At 45.8% G+C, this 21,056-nt stretch overlaps 4 protein-coding genes, 1 long non-coding RNA gene and 1 other non-coding gene across 6 annotated transcripts; 3 read left to right on the forward strand and 3 right to left on the reverse strand.

Moving 5' to 3' along the window:
- Positions 1–1,723: 1,723 nt before the first annotated feature.
- Ubxn1 (UBX domain protein 1) lies at positions 1,724–5,641 on the forward strand. The gene is made up of 10 exons (NM_001034829.2): positions 1,724–1,759; positions 1,845–1,930; positions 2,034–2,087; positions 2,176–2,282; positions 2,385–2,454; positions 3,464–3,655; positions 3,745–3,796; positions 4,122–4,238; positions 5,131–5,323; positions 5,499–5,641. Exons 2-10 carry the CDS (start codon positions 1,872–1,874, stop codon positions 5,546–5,548), a joined length of 894 nt encoding a protein of 297 aa, NP_001030001.2. The 5' UTR covers positions 1,724–1,759; positions 1,845–1,871; the 3' UTR covers positions 5,549–5,641.
- A 4,356-nt stretch (positions 5,642–9,997) lies between these two features.
- On the reverse strand, positions 9,998–10,776 carry Uqcc3 (ubiquinol-cytochrome c reductase complex assembly factor 3). The gene is made up of 2 exons (NM_001168661.1): positions 10,595–10,776; positions 9,998–10,505 (listed from the first exon to the last, which is right to left on the reverse strand). Exons 1-2 carry the CDS (start codon positions 10,712–10,714, stop codon positions 10,356–10,358), a joined length of 270 nt encoding a protein of 89 aa, NP_001162132.1. The 5' UTR covers positions 10,715–10,776; the 3' UTR covers positions 9,998–10,355.
- Positions 10,777–10,841: 65 nt separating this feature from the next.
- On the forward strand, positions 10,842–17,554 carry Lbhd1 (LBH domain containing 1). The gene is made up of 5 exons (XM_087604041.1): positions 10,842–11,753; positions 14,043–14,204; positions 14,281–14,440; positions 17,241–17,465; positions 17,520–17,554. The coding sequence occupies exons 1-5, from the start codon at positions 11,679–11,681 to the stop codon at positions 17,552–17,554; spliced, it is 657 nt and encodes a 218-aa protein (XP_087460167.1). The 5' UTR covers positions 10,842–11,678.
- Positions 17,555–18,511: 957 nt separating this feature from the next.
- Positions 18,512–19,328, reverse strand: LOC147997048 (uncharacterized). Its single transcript, XR_015652916.1, has 2 exons — positions 18,881–19,328; positions 18,512–18,591 (listed from the first exon to the last, which is right to left on the reverse strand). It is a non-coding gene; the product is annotated as an uncharacterized LOC147997048 (long non-coding RNA).
- Snora57 (small nucleolar RNA, H/ACA box 57) lies at positions 18,661–18,808 on the reverse strand. The gene has a single exon (XR_015655744.1). It is a non-coding gene; the product is annotated as a small nucleolar RNA SNORA57 (small nucleolar RNA).
- C1h11orf98 (similar to human chromosome 11 open reading frame 98) lies at positions 19,023–20,989 on the forward strand. The gene is made up of 4 exons (NM_001109581.2): positions 19,023–19,093; positions 19,260–19,384; positions 20,349–20,446; positions 20,658–20,989. Exons 1-4 carry the CDS (start codon positions 19,055–19,057, stop codon positions 20,765–20,767), a joined length of 372 nt encoding a protein of 123 aa, NP_001103051.2. The 5' UTR covers positions 19,023–19,054; the 3' UTR covers positions 20,768–20,989.
- The last annotated feature ends 67 nt before the right edge of the window (positions 20,990–21,056 follow it).

Consider the following 21,056-nt stretch of genomic DNA (forward strand, 5'->3'; position numbering starts at 1 on the left):
TCCCAGCAACCACATGGTGGCTCACAACCATTTGTAATGGGATCTGATGCCCTCTTCTGGTGTGTCTGAAGACAGCTACAGTGTACATGAATACATAAATAAATTCTTTAAAAAAATGAAAAATAAAATACATGTCATATGATTTATCAAAAAAAAAATACTACTTGGACAGGGTTGGAGATTTAGCTCAGTGGCCGAGCACTTGCCTAGCAAGTGCAAGACCCTGGGTTCGGTCCTCAGCTCTGAAAAAAAAAATTACTACTTGGAGAAGTAGGTTCTCCCCTTCCACTCAAGTTGTAGAAATCCAACTTAGATGTCAGGAGGCAAGCTCTCGTACCAACGGAACTTAAGATTTTGGTTTTTGAAGTCTTGTAGAGACCAGGCTATCCTGAAATCAAGATTTAATTTACCCAGCTCCAAAAAAAAAAAAAAAAGATTTAATTTAAAGTAGCTGTTCCATGCCTTTGATCCCAGCACTCTGGACAAGAGAGGCAGATGCAGGTTGGTGTGTGAGTTTGAGATCAGTCTCAAAGCTTGGTCCACATGGAAAGTTCTAGAACAGCCAAGGCTTCATGAGATCGTGTCTCAAAACAGCAAAGACAGTGACGATGACGTGATGATGATGAGCAACATAGACTCAAGCGTGCTAGGCCAAAACACCACTAGATCTGCTCCCTAGCCCCTGACAAGTAATTTGCTAACAACATGCATAGTGGTTATTCTTCCAATTTCTCCTTCTCCTTCTCCTTCTCCTCCTTCTCCTTCTTCTTCTGTTTATTTATTTATGTGAGTACACTGTAGCTGTCCTCAGACACACCAGAAGAGGGCATCGGATCTCATTACAGATGGCTGTGAGCCACCATGTGGTTGCTGGGATTTGAACTCAGGACCTCTGGAAGAGCAGTCAGTGCTCTTAGCTGCTGAGCGTCTCTCCAGCCCCCAATTTCTTCTTTTAAAATTACATAATCACCACTAGGTGGGGTGGCACATGCAGGCAGATCTCTGTGGGTTTGAGGTCTGCCTGGTCTTGGTATTGAGTTCCAGGTCAGCCAGAGCTATATTCTGAGACCCTGTCTCAAAAAGACAGAAATAGAAGTAAAAAAGAAAACGGAAAATTAAAAAACACAGGGAGGCGGTGGTGACACACTTTGATCCCAGTACTGCATTTGGGAGGCAGAGGCAGGTGGATCTCTTTGTATTACAGGCCAGCCTGGTCTACAGAGAATTCCAGGACATCAAGTACTATGCAGAGAAACTCTGTCTCAAAACACCAATAAACAAACAAACAAACAAACAAGTAAAAATAAATAAATAAAAATTAAAAAAGGAAAAGAAAAACGAAAAAGAAAGAAGAGAATAAAATTGTATTGCTTATCATGAATGCTCCAACTCGTGTGTTTAGGTCAGAAGACAACTAACAGGAATCCTTTTTTCTCTGGTATCAAACTCGTGGGTCTTAGGAATCGAACTCACATACTTCGGTTGGGCGGCAAGCGATTTTACCCGCTGATCCATGACACAGGCCCTCTTTAATTTCTAAAGCCCTACATGCGGGTCTGGACTTTATTCACGGTGGGTGGGTCTTCTTCCTGTCAGTTTCCGTCCGCAGATGTCCCCGCCCACCAGGAAGGATCTTTCGGGCTCTCGTCGGCACCCGTCCACCCTGTCTCCACGTGACACAAACAGACAGGGCACTTCCGCTTCCCGTCCACTCTCCTCACTCAGTGTCTACACCCCCCGTCCCCGGGTCCCCCGCCCGGTGAGTTAGCGAGCGCCGGGAGGGCGGCGTCGCGGGCGGAGTCGCCCCGGGCTGACCCTTGCCGCCTTCCTTCTTCTCACCGCAGGTCCCCGCGGTAGCGGAGGCGGGCGCCATGGCGGAGCTGACGGCTCTGGAGAGCCTCATCGAGATGGGCTTTCCCAGGGGACGCGCGTAAGGGAACCTCCCCTCTAGCCTGTGGTGGGAGGCCGCGGGCCTGCCGGGCCTCACTGTCACCATGGCTGGTGGGCGCTATTCACGGTGTTTCTGCCCTCAGGGAGAAGGCTCTGGCCCTCACAGGGAACCAGGGCATCGAGGCTGCGATGGACTGGTGAGCGACTGGCACGGGTGGAGGAAGTTTGGGGGCCTCTGGGAAAGGCGGCCTCAAGGCTAACCCCCTGCCAACTTTCTCTGCCCAGGCTTATGGAGCATGAAGACGACCCCGATGTGGACGAGCCTCTAGAGACTCCTCTCAGCCATATCCTGGGACGAGAACCCACGCCCTCAGAGCAAGTTGGTCCTGAAGGTCCTGACTGGGAGACATCTTGTGATTCTAGCTATCTAGTGAGGGCCTGAGGAAACCAGAATGCTTTCACTATAAATAATAATACTAGTTGCTTGTTTGTAGGATCTGGGTCTGCTGCTGGAGAAAGCAAACCCGTTTTGACTGAAGAGGAGAGGCAAGAACAGACTAAGAGGTAACTGTGCAAGTTCAGTGTGTGTGTGTGTGTGTGTGTGTGTGTGTGTGTGTGTGTGTGTGTGTGTGTGTGTGTTTTGTTTGGAGCCTGCCTCACTCCTGTCCAGGCTGAACTCTGGATCCTGCTGCCTCAGCCTCCAGAGTGCTGGGATTACAGGTCTTCACCACTGTGCCCTGTATTATTTTTTGAGACAGGGTCTAGCTGTGTACCTCAGGCTGGCCTGGAACCTAGGCTAAATGCAACGCCACATTCTTCTGAGTGTTGTGATCACCATAGCTAGCCCATTAACACACTTTCCCAAGGGTCATGGGTCATCTTCCTTTCTTCTCAAATACAAACACAAGTCAGGACAGACCTGGCCTTTCCAGTTAGTGGATGTTGGGGGAGTCACCAGGAAACATCTCATACAGCACAAGACTGTCTAAACTCCTGCGTGGCTGCAGACTCCCCTGAAATCCCAATTCTCTGGCCCCTACTTTGCAAGTGCAGGGACTGTAGGTATTCACCACCGTGCCTGGCTCTTGTCTGCCCTTTTTAAAAAAACAAAAAACAAAAAGGCCCCATGCATAATGTATGTGCTCTAACACTGAGCTACCTTTTTTTTTTTCTTTTGGTTTTGGTTTTGTTTTTTTCAAGCCAGAGTCTGTCTCTATCCCCGCTGTCCTTAAACTGGCTCTATAGACCTGGCTGGACTGAAACTCAAGAAATCCACCTGCCTCTGCCTTCTGAGCACTGAGGGGTGCACTGTCACCACCTAGCTTGCCCTTTTTATGTTACTGTCTTGGCTTTGTTTTTTTTTTTCTTTTTTTTTTCTTTTTTTTGGAGCTGGGGACCGAACCCAGGGCCTTGTGCTTGCTAGGTAAGCGCTCTACCATCGAGCTAAACCCCCAACCGGGCTTTGTTTTCTTTTATCTGTCTTGGAACACAATCCTTTAATCTGTTAATTCTCTGTTTAAACTCACCTTCCCACTCCATATCCAGCTTCAGCTTTTTCTTCTCTGCAAAACAGAATGTTGGAACTTGTGGCGCAGAAGCAGCGGGAACGTGAAGAAAGAGAGGAGCGAGAAGCTTTAGAACGAGAGAAGCAGCGGAGGAGACAAGGGCAAGAGCTGTCAGCTGCACGACAGAAACTACAGGAAGATGAGATACGCCGGGCTGCTGAGGAGCGCAGGAGGGAGAAGGCTGAAGAGCTAGCTGCCAGGTCTGAAGACTCATAGGTCACTAACGGAGGAAGAAATGAAGACTTGCCTTGCCCATGTCTGACCTATCTTCCTCCTGTCTCTCTTCTAGACAAAGGGTTCGAGAGAAAATTGAAAGGGACAAAGCAGAGAGAGCCCAGAAGGTGGGTGATGAGGAAGTCTGTGGGTATAATGGAATAGGTGGGTCAGTTTCCTTCCCATTCTCAAGGAAAAAAACCATGTGCTTAGCATGATTTTTTTGAGGCATAGTTTTACTCTGTAGCCCAGACCAGTCTCAGACTCCTGGCACTTTCCTGCTTCAGCCTTCCAAGTACTCTTAACTAAAAGCTGCGAGTCGCCAAACCTCATGTAGGTTTGGCTTTTTGTTTGTTTGTTTGTTTGTTTTTTACCCGTGTGCTGGAGGTGGAACCTTTATACATGCTAGACTAGTGTACTACCCCTGAGCTAGTACTTCATTTTGTCTTTCAGTATGGTGGTACCGTGGGTTCTCGGTCATCCCCACCAGCAACAGATCCAGGTCCTGTTCCTTCTTCTCCCCGCCAGGAGCCCCCTACGAAGAGGGAGTATGACCAGTGTCGCATACAGGTACTGTTTTCAAGTGACCATCTTGCTTCTGGAACTCTGTGTTGGCTTATAAAGTGTCCAGCCCAGAGCTGTTGACACTTGAGTCCCCTTTGCCAAATCTCTCCCTTCTTTGTACGTGACTTTTGAAATCCTATCTGCTCTACTCTTTGGAGAGATCAAATTTCACCTGCCTGTCTTATTTAAATCCTTACTTCATTCTTACTAAGCAGTTTTAGATTCATTACATGGCTGTTTTCATAACATGGTACTTACAGTGGTTTGTAAAAGTAATTCCATCTTGGAAGGTGACAGGGAGTCCTTTACCATCACCTACTGAAGCGGAGTACGAGTGATTGTTCATCGGGTCCTTTAAATAGTATTTGTGCTGGTTCAGATGCTCCGAGGAAAGCAGGGCCAGCTGTAGTACCTCCTTTCCTTTCTTGGCACTTCAGACAGGGTTTCACTATGTAGACTAGGCTGATCTTGAACTTGGAGCTACCGCTGCCTCTTCCTGAGTGCTAGGATTACAGGCATGTGCTACCACTCCCTTTTTTAGTCTTGAGACTGGGTCCTGCTGTACTGGCCTGGAGCTGACTATGAAGATCAAGCTGACCTCTAACTTCTGGTGAACCTTCTTCCTATTTCTTCTGTGTGCTGTGATTATAGGCATTGCTATTACCTGGTCTCACCCTGCTTATTCATAGTTCTGTTTTAACACAGGGTCTTGTGTACCTGATGCCTGCCTTGAATTTGTTCTTCCAGCCCTGGAGCTCTGTGCAGACCAGGCTCACCTTGAACTTTAAGAAATCTGCCTGTACTGCTTCCCTAAGTGCTCAGGCTATAGGCATGAGCCCCCATACCTAGTCCTCAACAGCTTCAGTGCTCATAGTACTGCATCTCTCTTGCCTTCTAGGTTAGGCTGCCTGATGGGACTTCACTGACCCAAACCTTCCGGGCCCGGGAGCAGCTGGCAGCTGTGAGGCTCTATGTGGAGCTTCACCGAGGGGAGGAACCTGGACAGGACCAGGACCCGGTGCAGTTGCTCAGTGGCTTCCCCAGACGGGCTTTCTCAGAGGCTGACATGGAACGGCCTCTGCAGGAACTGGGTATGTTATGTGAGACCAGGAGTCGGGGCTTAAAGGAATGAGGGGTAGTTGGGATGGGTTGGGATGAATAGTCAGTTAGGATAGAAGGGGTTTAAAGGATATAGTATGTGTCCAGAAATTTGAAAGCCCAAAACCTAAGTATCCTTGTAATTCAAACTCTTTCTTCCACCTTTAGGACTCGTGCCTTCTGCTGTCCTCATTGTGGCCAAGAAGTGTCCCAGCTGAGGGTCCTCCATCCCACCATCTCTGTCTGACCTCTTCATCTTTGATAAAGCACTGACATTTCCTTCCTAATAAATAGACCCTTTGAGTTCTGTATATGCCTGTGTCCTTTGAGTTCTGTATATGCCTGTGTCCTTTGAGTTCTCTATATGCCTGTGTCCTTTGAGTTCTGTATATGCCTGTGTCCTTTGAGTTCTGTATATGCCTGTGTCCTTTGAGTTCTGTATATGCCTGTGTCCTTTGAGTTCTCTATATGCCTGTGTCCTTTGAGTTCTCTATATGCCTGTGTCCTTTGAGTTCTCTATATGCCTGTGTCCTTTGAGTTCTCTATATGCCTGTGTCCTTTGAGTTCTGTATATGCCTGTGTCCTTTGAGTTCTCTATATGCCTGTGTCCTTTGAGTTCTCTATATGCCTGTGTCCTTTGAGTTCTCTATATGCCTGTGTCCTTTGAGTTCTCTATATGCCTGTGTCCTTTGAGTTTTCTATATGCCTGTGTCCTTTGGGTTCTCTATATGCCTGTGTCCTTTGAGTGACCAGGAAGGGCGATATGGGAAGATAAACGGAGGGCAGTTGAAGTAGGACCTCCGTCTTCAGTTTGCAGTAGATATTTCTAGGCTTGATTAGCTGCTTGGTAGTGGGGATATTTACATGGCACTTTTTGTTCATAAGCATGAGATAGTATATGAAGGTTTTTATTTGTTTTGATACAGACTATTTAGCTCTGTCCATTCTGGAACTGTATAGACCAGGCTGACCCTCAAACTCACATCCAATACTCGTATTAGGCAACTTATAGTTCCAGGGAGTCCGATGGCCATTTTGCCTTTTGGGTACTAGGTGTGCACATAGTGCACATGAAATTATACAAGCACTCACATTTTAAAAAAATACCTTAAGTGTTTTGAGGGGCTGGAGAGGTTGGCTCAAGTGCTTAAGAGCTCTACTGTTCTTGGAGAGGACCTGACGTCAATTCTCTATACCCACATCACATGATGGCTCCAAAAACCAACACCTGTCTTTCCTGAGCACATGGTACACATATATACATGTAGGCAAAACATACACAAATGCATCTTTAGAAAAAATTTTAAGGGGGCTGGAGAGATGGCTCAGCAGTTAAGAACACTGACTGTTCTTCCAGAGGTCTGAGTTCAATTCCCAGCAACCACATGGTGGCTCACAACCATCTGTAGTGACAGTGTACTCAATACATACATAAATCTTGGGAAAAAAATTTTTTTAAGCTGGATTATGGTGGTGGACACCTTTAATTTCAATACTCAGGAGGCAGAGGCAGGTGGATTTCTTGAGTTTCAGGATAGCCTGGTCTATAGAGTGAGTTCCAGGACAGCCAGGGATACAGAGAAATCCTAGCTTGAAAAACAGTGTTTTGAGTCCTGCATGCATACCATACTTTTTGCCACAGTACTGGGGATTGAAACGGGCTTGATGCTTGTTGAGGAGCACTTAGCTGTATATTAGTCTACTTTTTCATGTGGGGGTCGTTTTTTAAAAGATTTATTTGTTTATTGTATATGAGTACACTGTAGCTGTCTTCAGACACACCAGAAGAGGGCATTGGGTCCCATTACAGATGGCTGCGAGCCACCATGTGGTTGCTAGGATTTGAACTCAGGACCTCTGGAAGAGCAGTCAGTGCTCTTAACCACTGAGACATCTCTCCAGCCCTCATGTGGGGTCTTAACTGTATTTCTCATGCTGGCCTTGAACTTCTGTTTCTGCCTTGGTCTCCTGCTGGGATAACAGGTCCCATAGTTAAAAGTGCTATATATATAAAGGCTAGATTTAATATTTTAGATCAGATCAACAAATTACAGGGCTTTGTCCAAACTGTCATTGGTAGCAAATATAAGAACCTGTACACCCACTTGGGAAGCCTAGGTCAAGGTATTTTTATTTTGTTGAGAAAGAACCTCTCTGTAGTTCTACCTGTCCTAGAACTCATATCTACCTGCCTCCTCCTGAGACCTGAGATTAAAGGTGTATGTCTCCATGCTCTGCTTGACTCAAGACCTTATCTAGCAGACTTAGGGAGATTTTTCCTCTGCCCTAGTGTCTTGTCAAATCTCTACTGACTTGTCCTTATTCCTGGGTGCGGAGAAGAGGCCACAAACCAACCATTAATCACACTCACTGTGTAAAGATGACCACTCTCAGTGTATAGCCCTGGCTGTCCTGGACCTTGCTTGTGGTCTGCTGCTGTTTCTACTCCAGTGCTGGAATTACCAGCATACTATTTCTAAGTTATGGGGAATCAGATTTGCAATTTTGTGTATGTTAGCTGAGTACTCAACCAGGTGAGTCCTTCTATCTCTAGCCACAAACATATTTTCGGTTGCAACTGTTTGGAAATTATAAGTTGTAGAATAGATAAATGAAGCCAGGAGTAGTAGCACAAGCCTGTAATCCTAGCACTTGAGAGGCTGAGTTGGGATGACTACTTTAAAGCCAGCCCGGGCCACAAAGACACAAAAGAACCTTCACTGAAAAATGTTTTAAACGTACAAAGATTCATATATACACATACATGGGCTAGAGATGTAGCTCAGCCATGGGCAATGTTTATTAGCATGCCCACGGTGATGAGGCTTAATCCTCATAACAAACCAAAAAAAGATTTGTGGGGTTGGGGATTTAGCTCAGTGGTAGAGCACTTGCCTAGGAAGCGCAAGGCCCTGGGTTCGGTCCCCAGCTCTGAAAAAAAAGAACAAAAAAAAAAAAAAAGATTTGTGACCTGCTTGATTTCTGAAGTTCTAGCTGCTGTGGCTTTTTTGTATGCTTGGCTTTTGTGTGCCCCCAGGCCTGCTTCCATGGTTTGTAGCATTTCCAAAAAGTTACTATACTGTGTGTGGATTCAGACACAGAAAGCATGATACTGTAACGAAACCTAGGGAATGAGGACCCACTATATTCATGAATTCATTTATGTACGGCTACACCAGTGGAGGTCAAATGAAACAGAAGTCCATTCTCTCAGTCCACCATATGGGCTTCAGGGATTGGATTTAGGTCTTCAGGCTTAACTTAAGGTGCCTTTCCCCATTCAACAGCCCATCACTTTCCCCACAGCCATTCACAGTTGCCCTTTGTGGGAATGGTGGGAATTTTGCGGTAGACTCTCAACTCTAGTCCAGGACAGCCTGGGATATACTTTATACCTTCAAATACGTTAAAATTCTGACCCAGACTCCAAGTGCTGGGACTGAGGCAGAAGCCACCACATACTGCTACATTTTTCAGCTGTCTGCTTTTACCCATTTCAAGATAGCTATGACCTTTTTGTTTTTTTCTGAGACAGGGTTTCACTGTGTGGCCTTAGCTCTCCTGGAACTACCTTAGTACACTAGGCTGGGCTTAAACTCAGGTATCTGCCTGCCTCTGCCTCCTGAGTGCTGAAATTAAAGGTGTGTGCCACCACCGCCCCCTGGCTAGTTATGAACTTTAAAGAACAGACCCGAGACCCTAGTTTGTTGTTTTTGAGAGCAGGTTTCACTCCTCTGGCAGGTCTGGAATATACTATACAGACTAAGCTGGCCTCATAGATATCTGCCTGCTTGCTTCTCCCAAGCACCTGGGTCTAAAGATTTATAACAAGAGAATGGCAATATCCAAACTCAAAGAGGTTTTGTATCATGTTTTAATAGTTTCCTTTTGAGGTGGTCTCATTGTGTAGGAGCCCAGGCTTGTCTTGAACTTGCTATCTTCCTCCCCCACCCCCTTTTTTCTTTTTTTCTTTCTTTCTTTTTTTTTTTTTGAGATAGGGTTCCTCTGTGTTAATCCTTGGCTGTCCTGGAACTTTGTTCTGCAGACTGGGCTGGCCTTGAACTCACAGAGATCCGCCTATGTCTCCACATCTGAGTAGTGGGATTAAAGGTGTGTGCCACCACTACCAGGCTAAAAATTCTTACCTCATCTTCCTGAGTACTGGAATTACAGATGTGTGTTATGCTATGTTTGAACTAATGAACGATCTGGACTGATAAGCAGTTCCAGTAATAGTAAGTCAGCTTGTTTTAAGAGACTTGAACCCAAAGTAAATAGTAACTAGAAGAGGCATTGAAACAGTCAAAAGACCCTTCTCCAACTTTGCCTCAAGGACAGAAGTTCTGCTGGTATTCACTGCAAACCTTATATTCAAGGACAACTCTAATTTGAAGATTATGGCTTGGAGCTTCACTCCTTTATCCACAGTATTTGGGAGTGGAGGAAGGATCAGTATTTTAAGGTCAATCTTGACGACATATCAGATTCCAGACTAGCCTGGGATATATTAGACACTGTCTTTTTAAAGAAAAGTCTGGGTAGGTAAGATGGCTCAGTGGGTGAATGCACTTGGCCTGCAAGCCAGATAGGGTGTATAAGTAGAGACAGTCTTCCCAAAGTGTTCCGACTTTTTCATTGACAGAGCACACAAGCAAGACACAAAAACAGACTTTAGGAAAAAGTCTTTTACCGACAGTTGCAGAAGCAAACTCAGATCACGTGACCCATTTTGAAGTCAGAAGACTTAATTGGACTTAAGAACTGTGCAGGGGGGAGGGTCCACAGCTCTTTAAGCATTAGATGTCCAGCTTCGAAATTCACTTAATGTGTAAACTGCATTTATTAATTCCTTTGGTTCCACACATCCGACCCTGTCACTCGATGTGCTCACTAAACGCATTCCCCCAACCGCAGCAACCTGTGCCTTGGAGAGAGTCCTGGTATGTCTCCTGAATCCCGACTTCATGTCTGGAGCACCAAGAAAGGTGCCTTACAGATTCCCACGACCATGGGCAAGCTCTGGTGTCATGCTGACCTGCCGTCGCCTCTAACTGTCCAGTTCCTCCTCCAGGCCACGTTCTCCTTCGTGGCTGCGGCGTCCTTCAGGGTAGCCATCACCAGTTCCTTGGTCCTGACTGCTTCGTCCCTGCGCCGCGAGTCCCTTTCCGGCATCTCCTGTGGGCAAGAAGTATGTTTGCATCCCGGAACAAAAGACAGGGACTCTCCCTTCGCACACCCACCTCGGGGAGTCCGGTTGTTTCTACCTGCAGCATTAACTGCTTCTGTAGTTCTCCTGGGGTCACTAAGGCAAACAGAATAGAACCCACGCCACCTCCCGCGCCTAGCACTGCAACTACAGCCAGTGCTTTACGAGCTGCCTCCATGGCGAACTACACTACAAACGAGACGCCGTCCGCACCCTCCCGCAGCCTAGAAGGGAGCCATGACATGTCACCGATTCCTACACGGGCTAGAGCGACCTAGGGGCGGGGAGGGGCCTGGCCTAAAATCATAGAGAACAGCTGGGCTAGAGAGGCCGGTCCCTAGAAGTGTTTCTTTTGGGTAAAACACTCTCACACACACAAAATAATGGGAAAAAAAAAAGTTGGAGCTGGAGAGATGCTTCAGAAGTTAAGAACGCTGGCTGCTCTTCCAAAGGACCTTGGTTCAGTTCCCCAGTATCTCACAATTGTCTGAAACTCCAATCGTAAGGGATCTGACACTCTCATACGTGCCAACAAAACCAATGCACATTAAAAAAGAAAAAATAGCGCTAAGTACCATTGGCTTCCAAGAGTGCATGGTTGCTATGGATATTACAATTGCCAGCATTTTCCGAGAGGGATAGCACATACCTTGGAAGACAGAGTCAGGTGAATCAAAGAATTCAGGGGCAGCCTGCTCTACAAAGTGAGTTCTAGGACAGCTAGGACTACGCAAATCAATAAAAGACTGTTCAACCGGTGTTTTACGTATACAATGTAAACTAACGGCTAACACCTGAGATCTCAGTACTTAAGGAAGGTGAATCTGATTTGGAGGCCAATCAAGACTTCGTTGAAAGACCTTGTTTCAAAACAAACAAAGTGCATAGGGGTTAGGACAAAGAACAATTCAAAACCATGTGTACAGGATAGGAAACAGATTTTTGTTTTTCTCTTCAGAGTATCAGGCAAGCTTGGTACCACCATATATATGCTTATTTAATCTGCCCCCCTCCCTTTAAGGGCTTGTAGGATTTCACTTTGTAGTCCTGATTGCCCTAGATCTTTCTATGTAGACCAGGCTATCCTTGAGGTCTCAGGATTTTGCCTGCCTGTGCTTCTTGAGAGCTGGAGTTTAAGGCTTATGCTAGCAAACCTGGCTCCTCTTCTTCGTTGCTGTCATCTTCGTCGTTGTCGGAGTCGTCGTAGCGGTAAACAGGTTCTTAATTCTCTTCACTGGTTTTGAAGTCTAAGAAACCTTGTATTTACAACCTCCTGCCTTAATCTCTAGAATCCCTGGGGTTTACAGACCTGTACTACTTTGCTTACAAATCTGAATTTTTTTTCAGTCCCATAGATGGAGTCAGAACCTTGTTATCACTCTACCACTGAATGACAGCTCCAGTTTAATTGACTTTCCTTCTTTCTTTCTCCTCCCTTCCTTCCTTCCTTCCTTCCTTCCTTCCTTCCTTCCTTCCTTCCTTCCTTCCTTCCTATGTAGACAGGGTCTCACTATGTAACCCTGGGTTTTACTTTATAACTGGCTGGCTGGAAACTTGCTATGTAGACCAGGTTGGCCTTGAACTGACAGAGATCCATCAGCCTCTGCCTTCTGAGTTCTGGGACTAAAGGCATGGGCTATCATGTGCCTTTAAGTGTACTTTAAGTAAACAAGTAGCCTGTTGCTTTTTCTCCTTTGGCATTGGTGGGTTTTGTTTTACTTTTACATTAGAAAAGCTGCAATTTTTCATAACCTGCTAAGTTATAGTCTAGAGAAGAAAATATTCCCTAGATGTGTTATTCTCAGAAAATTGTTCTTTGTATCTTGGTTTCTGTATTAGAAAAATACGACTTATCATTTCCTTACACTGTTTAGGCTACAGAGATGAAGGTCTAATCATGTACCGGCTGAACCATCTCATGTGCCTAAAAAATGATATTCGTTACAATAAATGTCTCATAGTTTAATGATGCTTGAGTATATACATCGTGTTTGTTTCTTTTTTTTTTTCTTTTTTTCTTTTCTTTTCTTTTTTTTTTTTTTTGAGATAGGGTTTCAGAGTTTTTCTGTGTAGCCCTGGCTGTCCTGGAATTCAATTTGTAGACCAGGCTGGCCTCAGACTCAGAGATCTGCCCACCTCTGCTTCTCTAGTGCTACCATTAAAGGCAAGTAGCACCAACACTTGACTGATATTGAGACTATTTTAAAGAATTCGGCTGATATGCAGATATGCAGAATGGTAGCGGTACATGCCTTTAATCCCAGTACTTGGGAGTCATAGGGAGACAGATCTCTTGAGTTCAAGGCCAGCCTGGTCTACAGAGTCAGTTACAGGATAATCAGGGATACACAGCAGAACACTGTCTTGAAAAACAACAAACAAACAAGCTCTTGGCAGGCTAGGGGAGAAGGCTCAGTGGTTAAGAGCACTGACTGCGAGGACCTGGTTTGGTTTGATTCCCATCACCCTCACGGTGCCTCACAACCATCTGTAACTCCTCTCCTGAGATATCCAATGTCTTTTTCTGGTCTCCGTGACAGAAGACACACCTGTAGGCAAAATACCTGTACTCTTTTTTTTTTTGGAGCTGGGGACCGAACCCAGGGCCTTGCGCTTCCTAGGCAAGCACTCTACCATTGAGCTAAATCCCCAACCCCTAAAATACCTGTACTCATAAAAATAAATATAATTTTAGTAATAAAAAGGGTCCCTGGTGGGCTGGAGAGATGGCTCAGCAGTTAAGAGCATATCTGCTATCCCGAGGTCCTGAGTTCAAATCCCAGCAACCAGGTGGTGTCTCACAACCATCTGTAATGAGATCTAGTGCCCACTTTTGGTGTGACTGAAGACTGCTGCAGTGTACTCATATAAATAAAATAAATTTTTTTAAAGAAAAGAAAGAGTAGAAAAATTTCCATGTACAGTAAACATATACATTAAAAAAGGGTCCCTGGGAAATAGCAAAAGCCACATAAGTACTCATTAAATAACACACAAACAGGCCCAGGAATGGAAAGATAGCTCAACTGTGGAGAGTACTAGCTGATCTTCCAAAGGATCTGGGTCCAGTTCTCAGCATCCACGTGCCAGCTCTGTAACTCCAGAGCTAGAACTTTTGATACCCTCACACAGACAGGAAAAACACCAATAAACATTACATACATTTAAAACAACAACAGCAAAATCCCAAACCAAACCCACTTGAGAAAACCAGTAAAGAAGGAGTTAGGAAATCCATCCTCACAGCTCTTTATTTATAGGGCTTTAATCCAGATGCCCTTGTCTCCTACCTTGACTACCATCCCCAGTGTCTCAGGGAGTAAACAGAATAAAGCCCTGTCTTTCCTCTTTGGCTTCTCCCTCCCATGGAAGGCCCACAATCTCCCAGCAGCTCATCATCCCTTCCTCAGCAGTGATTAAGGGGCCTTCTCCAAAGAAGATTAAAGCCAGTCTGGGTGGGCACTGGGCACAGGTACTTGACCCAAGTCCAACCTTCTACTTCTTAGAGAGTCACTGCCATGGCTCTTGTGCCGGGGAGTAGCAAGGATGGACCTTGGTCTGGAGAAAACCCAGACTCTTCATGGCATCCAGAAAGTCCCCAGTTGGCCACTCCTCTCTCAAAAACCAGAGAAAAGCCTGGCAGATGTGAAGGTCATCAGGATGTTGAGGTGAGTATTACTATAGCGCGTCCTGGGACAGACTCATCTTCGAATTGTGCCCAACTCCCCTGCTGTACTTATGCAGGTGTCTCAAAAGCCCCGCCTGCCCTCTATTGTGGTAGAGGCCTCAGAGGGGAATGAGGAAGATCAGGAAGACCACCAGTGGCCACATGAGGACTTGCTGGTGCTCACTGATGAAGAAGAAGATGCAGAAGCTTTCTTCCAGGATCGAAGTGAAGAGCCAGGTGAAAGTGGTGGCTTATTCATTCAGGCCACTGACATCTAGACTTTTAGACCCACAGTAGATGTCCAGGAATGTTAGAAATAGGAGGCGTGGTGTGCTTTAGGAATAAGGTGCATAATAGCATGCAGGGAACCCTGTGTTCCAATCCCAGTACCACACACACACACACATAATACGCACACACAACACACATAACACACACACTCATCTTACACATAACACACACACCACACATAACATACACACACACCACACATAACACACACACATACCCCACACATAACATACACATACACACACATAACACACAGACATACCCCACACATAATACACACACAAATACCCCACACATCACACACACACACACACACACACACACACACACACACACACACATGACACATAACACACAGACATACCCCACACATAATATACACACACACACACACACACACGCACACACACTGGGTGAGAAAAGTCTAGGCAGTTGAAGTTGATACCATTGATGAACACTAGTGGACAATTATGATGTTTTGTGTTTTTTTTGAAGACATCTCACTACATAGCTCATACAGTCCTCAAACTAAAAGTCGTCCTGCTTCAGCCTCCGAACTGTGGGATTCAAGCCTCTAACACCATGCCCGGCTTGTTTGTTTGCTCGCACCTTTATTTAAGCACTGAACCGAGAACCCAGAGAGGCGCTGTACTATTTCACTACTTTTCCAGTCCTTTTTCATTTAAATCATTAATTTATTTGACACAGGCTCACCCTGCACCCTGGAGCTCACTGTGTGACCCAGGCTGGCCTTGAACTCATGTAATCCCTTTACTTCAGCCTTCTGAGTATCTGAGATTATTACAAACCTGAGCCACAGGCTCTATTCCCTCTCTGATTTAGAGGGCTATTCTGATCTTGGAATGATTGGCATCTCTTTAAAAAAAAAAAGAATTTTATCTGAGTGATAATGGTGTATGCCTTTAATCCACAAACTCAAGAGGCAGAGATAAAGAGGGCTCTGAGTTCGAGGCCAGTCTGGTCTACAGATTGAGTTCAGGGTCAGCTAGGGCTACACAGAGAAACTCTGTCTTGAAAAAAAAAATGTTTTTAAATATATCTGGGTATGGTGGCTTCTGCCTTTAATCCAGACTCTCAGGAGGCATGGCAGATCTCTGTGAGTTCGAGGCCAGACTGGTCTACGTAGTGAGAATGTGTCTCCAAAAATGAAACATAGTATTTTTCATTTACTCGTGAGTGTGGGTACACGTGCACCATAGTGTGTGTGTATGTGTGTCAGAGGATGACTTGTAGCTTGCTCTCTCATCCCACCTCGTGGGATCTGGGCACTAAACTCCTGCCGGTGATCTTACTTGTGGAGCGACACTTTCTACTACTTGTTTGCTTGGTTTGTGTTTTCTGTTGTTTGTACTGTTGAGGATTGAACCCAGGGCTTTAAAACATTTTCTAAAAATGTGTGTAGCTGGGCCAAGGGTGATACACATTTAATCTCAGCAGATCGAGGCAGAGGCAGGATCTCTGTGAGTTTCCACACAGTGAGTTCCAGACCAGAGCTATACATTGAGAGCCTGTGTCAAAAAAACAAAATAATGGGGTTGGAGAGATGGCTGGATTGCTCTTCCAGAGGTCCTGAGTTCAAATCCCAGCAACCACAGGGTGGCTCTCAACCACCTGAAATGAGATCTGATGCCCTCTTCTGGTGTGTCTGAAGACAGATCATGTGGGTCTTAGGGATTAAACACCCTTATACTTAGCTCATGTGATCTTTTGCTGGCTAAGCCACTTTACTAGCCCCACACACCAAGGTCTTTTGCTTGTTAGGTAATTTATCAACCACTGAGCTTCACCTACGGCCTTAGTCTGCTTTTGTTTCTTTGCTTTCTGGAGACAGGATTCATTATTTATCTTGTTTGGCTTGGGTCTTGCTGTTATCTTATTCACAGTGCTTAATACTTTTATCTTAAGAGTTTTCAGAACAACTCAATTAAGCAGACAATTTCCCTTTATAAATGAGAAAATGGCTGGAGAGATGGCTCAGTAGGTAGTGCCTGCTTTGCAAGCATGTGGACTTGAGTTCAGATCTCTGCTATTCACACAAGCACCAGTTGGGCATGACAGCTTAGCGGCGAGCAAGGTGTACTCTAGAGGGTGAGATCAAGCAAGCTACCTAGTTAGACTAGTTCAAGGGCAATCGAGGAAGATACTCGATGTCAGTCTCTGGCCTCCATACCTGCAGGCACTCTTCAACACAAAGATACACAAACTACCAACCCTACTCCCGCAAGCTGGCCAGTTCCACTGACCCAGTCCTGGATTAGAGGTAGAATATAAAGGCAAAATAAAACGCCTTTGTCTAATACACAGATAGAGGCTCAGCAGTTCTATGAGAGACTGCTGCACCTTTGTGAGGGCCTAGGTTTGTTTCCTAGCACTCATGAGGTAATTCACAACCATCTGTAACTCCAGATCTAGGGGATCAGATTTCTAATCTCATGCACCAGGCATGCATACGGTACAAGCCAAAATAGCTAACTCTTGGGCTGGAGAGAGATGGCTCAGTGGTTAAGAGCACTGACTACTCTTCTAGAGGTCCTGAGTTCAATTCCCAGCAACCACATGGTGGCTCCCAACCATCTACAGAGATCTGATGCCTCCTTCTGGTGTGTCTGAAGACAGCTACAGTGTACTTGTGTATAATAAGTAAATCTTAAAATAACTGCCTCAAATCAGTCAAGACACAGAATATCAAGAATATTTAATGTTCACAGGCTAACTTTCCTCCCAGGTTGGGCCTGGATCCCACAGGACCCCACATCTCCTTTAAGAACATTTAACCCTGGACTTGGCTGGGGTCAAGAACAAGAAGAGGAAGATGCCTCTTGGATTCCTGAGGGTATAGAGGGTCAGGAAACTACTAATCTCTGCCCTCTTTGGGACCCAACAGGGTCCTGCATCTATAGAACCCGATTTATGGAATATTCCCATCTCCCACCTCCCAGTACCTTTGGGGGTAAGTATTGTTTTTTTTCCCCCTTCATCTCCAAAGCTCTTTGACCTATTCTAGGCTACGAGACACACAATTCATTGGTATTGGATTGAGCTCAGTCAATGATGTTGGATCTCCCCAATCCCAGCCATTATCACCCTCAGGCTCCAGAGTTAGAAACCAGGACACAAATTGTGCAAACCTGGACTCCATTCCCAAGTACTAGCTATTCATAATACAATGACAAAATCCCAACTCTATGCTAGACCAACAGCAACTCTCAGAAATCTTTTAAGATTTAACTGTCCTTAAAAGTGCTTAACTGGGGCTGGGGATTTAGCTCAGTGGTAGAGCGCTTCGCAAGGCCCTGGGTTTGGTCCCCAGCTCCGAAAAAAAGAACCAAAAAAAAAAAAAAAAAAAGTGCTTAACTTTTATACCTAGTTTTACTCCAAGCAGGGTAACTGAACAGGAGCATCCATGAATCAGGCAAACCACCCTTAGCAACAGTATTCAGGATGACTGGAAGGAACGTAAGGATAGTAAGGCTCCCTCTCAGATTCTGCAAAGGTTTGGCAACGACCTCCTTGTGAGAGGCGGTTTTTGTGAGTCTCCACCCCCGGAGACAAGTCCACTCCTAGAACATCCACAGGGTGGGTGTAGGCCCGTGCAGGATTGAGACCTATTTTACTTCCAATAGCCCCGTGGGAAATCTGTGCCTCATGCAACAGTTTAGATGCCAGGCAGTTTGAGGGTAAGTGTGGAAGGCCACATGCTACCCCAGGTTAGTTCTGGGATTACACGTGTGCACCCTTATGTTTGGCTTTTTATCACACCAGTCAACTACAGATTAAGATTCCCTGGTCTTTAGGATCGCACCTTCCAGGCTCAGGCTTGCATATCCCCGCACCTGGGTCGATATTTGGTGAATTCCACTCAAGAATCTTGAGTCTCCCATAAGTTCGACCACAGATCTTTAGTAAATACTCACCCGCACTCCCAACATGTGCTTTAAGTCCTAAAGATCGCAAATTCCGAGTCGCAGGAAAAAAAAAGAAACGCACACAGGGTTCTTACGGTTCACAGACTTTATTGGTTCAACAATGAACAGCAAAGAAAACGTTAACTATCACTCCGGGGGCATCATGTAGACCTGAAAAAAAAATAAAAAGCGTTGAGTAATTTAGAGGGGACTGCCGGACTTAGCTGCATTTCTGCACGGAGGTGTTCCGGCGTCTGAGGATAGAACCTGCGAACGGGAGACCGCAAGCACCGAAGACATAACACCGAGAGGGCCGGAGCCCTTTCTTCTACCTCCGTACATTACGGGGAGCGGGACCGCACGCCCGTTCCCCGCCAAGAAAAGGAGGATCTTCAAAGTCAGGCCCAGACCCCAGTAGCTCCCAACTGCCCACGCACAGAAACGCAGACCCACCACTTACGTGAAGGCCACCCTTTGAAAGGCCACAGAGCGCGCGGAACAACCTTATATAGGCCTAGTGCCCGCCTCCAAACTGTGATTGGTCCGGGGCGTCAGAGGGCGGGGTCTTGTGCGCGTGGCGGAACCTGCTAGTGGAGCGGAAGTGTGGCTCCGGAGTGAGCCTCGGAGTGTAGCAATGGCACCTCCGGGAGGAAAGATCAATCGTCCTCGGACGGTGACTGGACTGTGGGAGTGGGAACCGTTTTCCCCTTTGTTTCCCTTTGCTTCCCAGCATTTTCTCTCCGGAAACAGGATCAGTTGGGGCCTTGGTTGTTAGGTGCGGAGGATCCCGGGTGGGCGTGCACCACTTTACGTTTATGCGCATCCTTTTTCAAATGCAGGAGCTGAAAAAGAAGTTGTTCAAGCGCCGCAGGGTACTAAGCAGGGATCGGCGACGGAAGCGCCTGGTGGTCGGGGCTGTGATAGACGAAGGGCTGACTACGAAACACCACCTCAAGAAACGTGCGTAAGTACAGTATTAGCCTCCTCCGGTTGGTCATTCCTACCTACTTCCTACCAAGCTGCAGAACAGCCCAAAGCTCTCCAATTTTCGCGTTCTCGTTCACGTTTATGCAGGAACTAGTTGACAGTTAGTTTCCAAACTACAGCGTCTTCCAATACCATTGCTCACAGGGTTTTGTTGTTGCTGTTGTTTGTTTTGTTTCGATTTTTCAAGCAGAGTTTCTCTGTAACCTTGGCTGTTCTAGAACTCTCCGAGTTGACCAGGCTGGCCTCGAACTCACAGATCCATTTGCCTCTGTCTCCCAAGTGCTGGGATTAAAATTGTGCACCACCACCACCCAGCTGCTCACAGGATTTTTTTAGGTTTGGATTCTACTAAGAAACTAAGGAAGGCTGTCTCCAACCCTAGAAATGGTTAAGTTAGGTTTTTGAAATAAAGGCACAAATGTAAATGCATACTATTAAGTTACTGGCATAATACTATTGAGGTACATATTGAAATCAAAATAACTGTTAAAAGTCCAAGTGTTGGGGCTAGAGAGATGACTCAGAGGCTAAGAGCACTGACTGCTCTTCCAGAGGTCCTGAGTTCAATTCCCAGCAACCACATGGTGGCTCACAACCATCTGTAATGGGATACGATGCCCTCTTCTGGTGTGTTTGAAGACAGCTGCAGTCTCCTCATATACATTAAATAAATAAACCTTAAAAAAAAAAGTCCAAGTGTTAGAGTTCACTGAGGATATTAGAGCCCATTAAGTAATTTGAATCCAGAGACTATAAAACTAAATCAGGCATGATGCTTCCTGCTTTTTCAAATTCCAGTGCCAGGAGTCTGAGACAGAAAGGTTGGCTGTTTGTTGGCTAGCCTGGGCTACTTAGCGAGATGTTTTCTCAGCTAGGGTCACTTTTGAGGCTTAGGTTGGTACAAGCTAACCTGGATGTTTTTGTTGTTTCCCGTGGCCCAGATCCAGTGCACGAGCCAACATCACGCTCTCTGGGAAGAAGCGCAGGAAACTCTTGCAGCAGATCCGACTTGCCCAGAAAGAAAAAGCAGCCATGGAAGGTAAATCTGGGGCACAGAGGTTCCACAAAAAGAAGTCTGGATTTTACCTGAGTTTTATCTTTTTTTTTTTTTTTTTTTTTGGTTCTATTTTTCGGAGCAGGGGACCGAACCCAGGGCCTTGCGCTTCCTAGGCAAGCGCTCTACCACTGAGCTAAATCCCCAACCCCATGGGGAGTTTTATCTTTAATGCTTCCTTTTTCTTTTTGTTCAGTGGAAGTTCTCTCCACGTCAACCGGGACTAGTCAGCCAAAGCCCAAACGACAAAAGAAGACACAAGCTCCCCAGGACGTAGATATGGAAGATCTTGAGGATAAAAGATAAAGTTCCTACCTCTTCTACCAGAAGATTCTCAACAGCACCTACAAGGATTTGGAGGACTTTGGAAAAAAATATCACCATATTTCATTCTCCCAGACACCTCTTCTATAATGGACCCTTGATCTCCCCTGGAGGTATATATTGGGATTGAAGAGGACAGAGAAAGACTGGAGAGGGCCCTCTCTAGCAGTTAACTCCTTTTGTAATAAAGCTCTAGTGCTTTAACTACCATGTGTGATGAAGCACAGTGGGGATGGGACATAGAGAAAGGCCTTCGAGTGTGAGTGGCGAC

Source organism: Rattus norvegicus, chromosome 1 (genome assembly GCF_021556685.1).
Source record: "Rattus norvegicus strain SHRSP/BbbUtx chromosome 1, alternate assembly SHRSP_T2T, whole genome shotgun sequence".
NCBI classification, from domain to species: Eukaryota; Metazoa; Chordata; class Mammalia; order Rodentia; family Muridae; genus Rattus; species Rattus norvegicus.

Coding starts and splice junctions, on each gene's coding strand:
- Uqcc3 (NM_001168661.1), bottom strand. CDS start 10,714: ATGGAGGCAGCTCGTAAAGCACTGGCTGTAGTTGCAGTGCTAGGCGCG. Junction 10,506..10,594: donor AGAAGCAGTTAATGCTGCAG/GTAGAAACAACC, acceptor TCTTGCCCACAG/GAGATGCCGGAAAGGGACTC.
- Lbhd1 (XM_087604041.1), top strand. CDS start 11,679: ATGCTAGCAAACCTGGCTCCTCTTCTTCGTTGCTGTCATCTTCGTCGT. Junction 11,754..14,042: donor GTCGTCGTAGCGGTAAACAG/GTTCTTAATTCT, acceptor TCTACTTCTTAG/AGAGTCACTGCCATGGCTCT. Junction 14,205..14,280: donor AAGGTCATCAGGATGTTGAG/GTGAGTATTACT, acceptor GTACTTATGCAG/GTGTCTCAAAAGCCCCGCCT.
- C1h11orf98 (NM_001109581.2), top strand. CDS start 19,055: ATGGCACCTCCGGGAGGAAAGATCAATCGTCCTCGGACG. Junction 19,094..19,259: donor AGATCAATCGTCCTCGGACG/GTGACTGGACTG, acceptor TTTCAAATGCAG/GAGCTGAAAAAGAAGTTGTT. Junction 19,385..20,348: donor CACCACCTCAAGAAACGTGC/GTAAGTACAGTA, acceptor CCCGTGGCCCAG/ATCCAGTGCACGAGCCAACA.
- Ubxn1 (NM_001034829.2), top strand. CDS start 1,872: ATGGCGGAGCTGACGGCTCTGGAGAGCCTCATCGAGATGGGCTTTCCC. Junction 2,088..2,175: donor ATCGAGGCTGCGATGGACTG/GTGAGCGACTGG, acceptor TTCTCTGCCCAG/GCTTATGGAGCATGAAGACG. Junction 5,324..5,498: donor ACGGCCTCTGCAGGAACTGG/GTATGTTATGTG, acceptor TTCCACCTTTAG/GACTCGTGCCTTCTGCTGTC.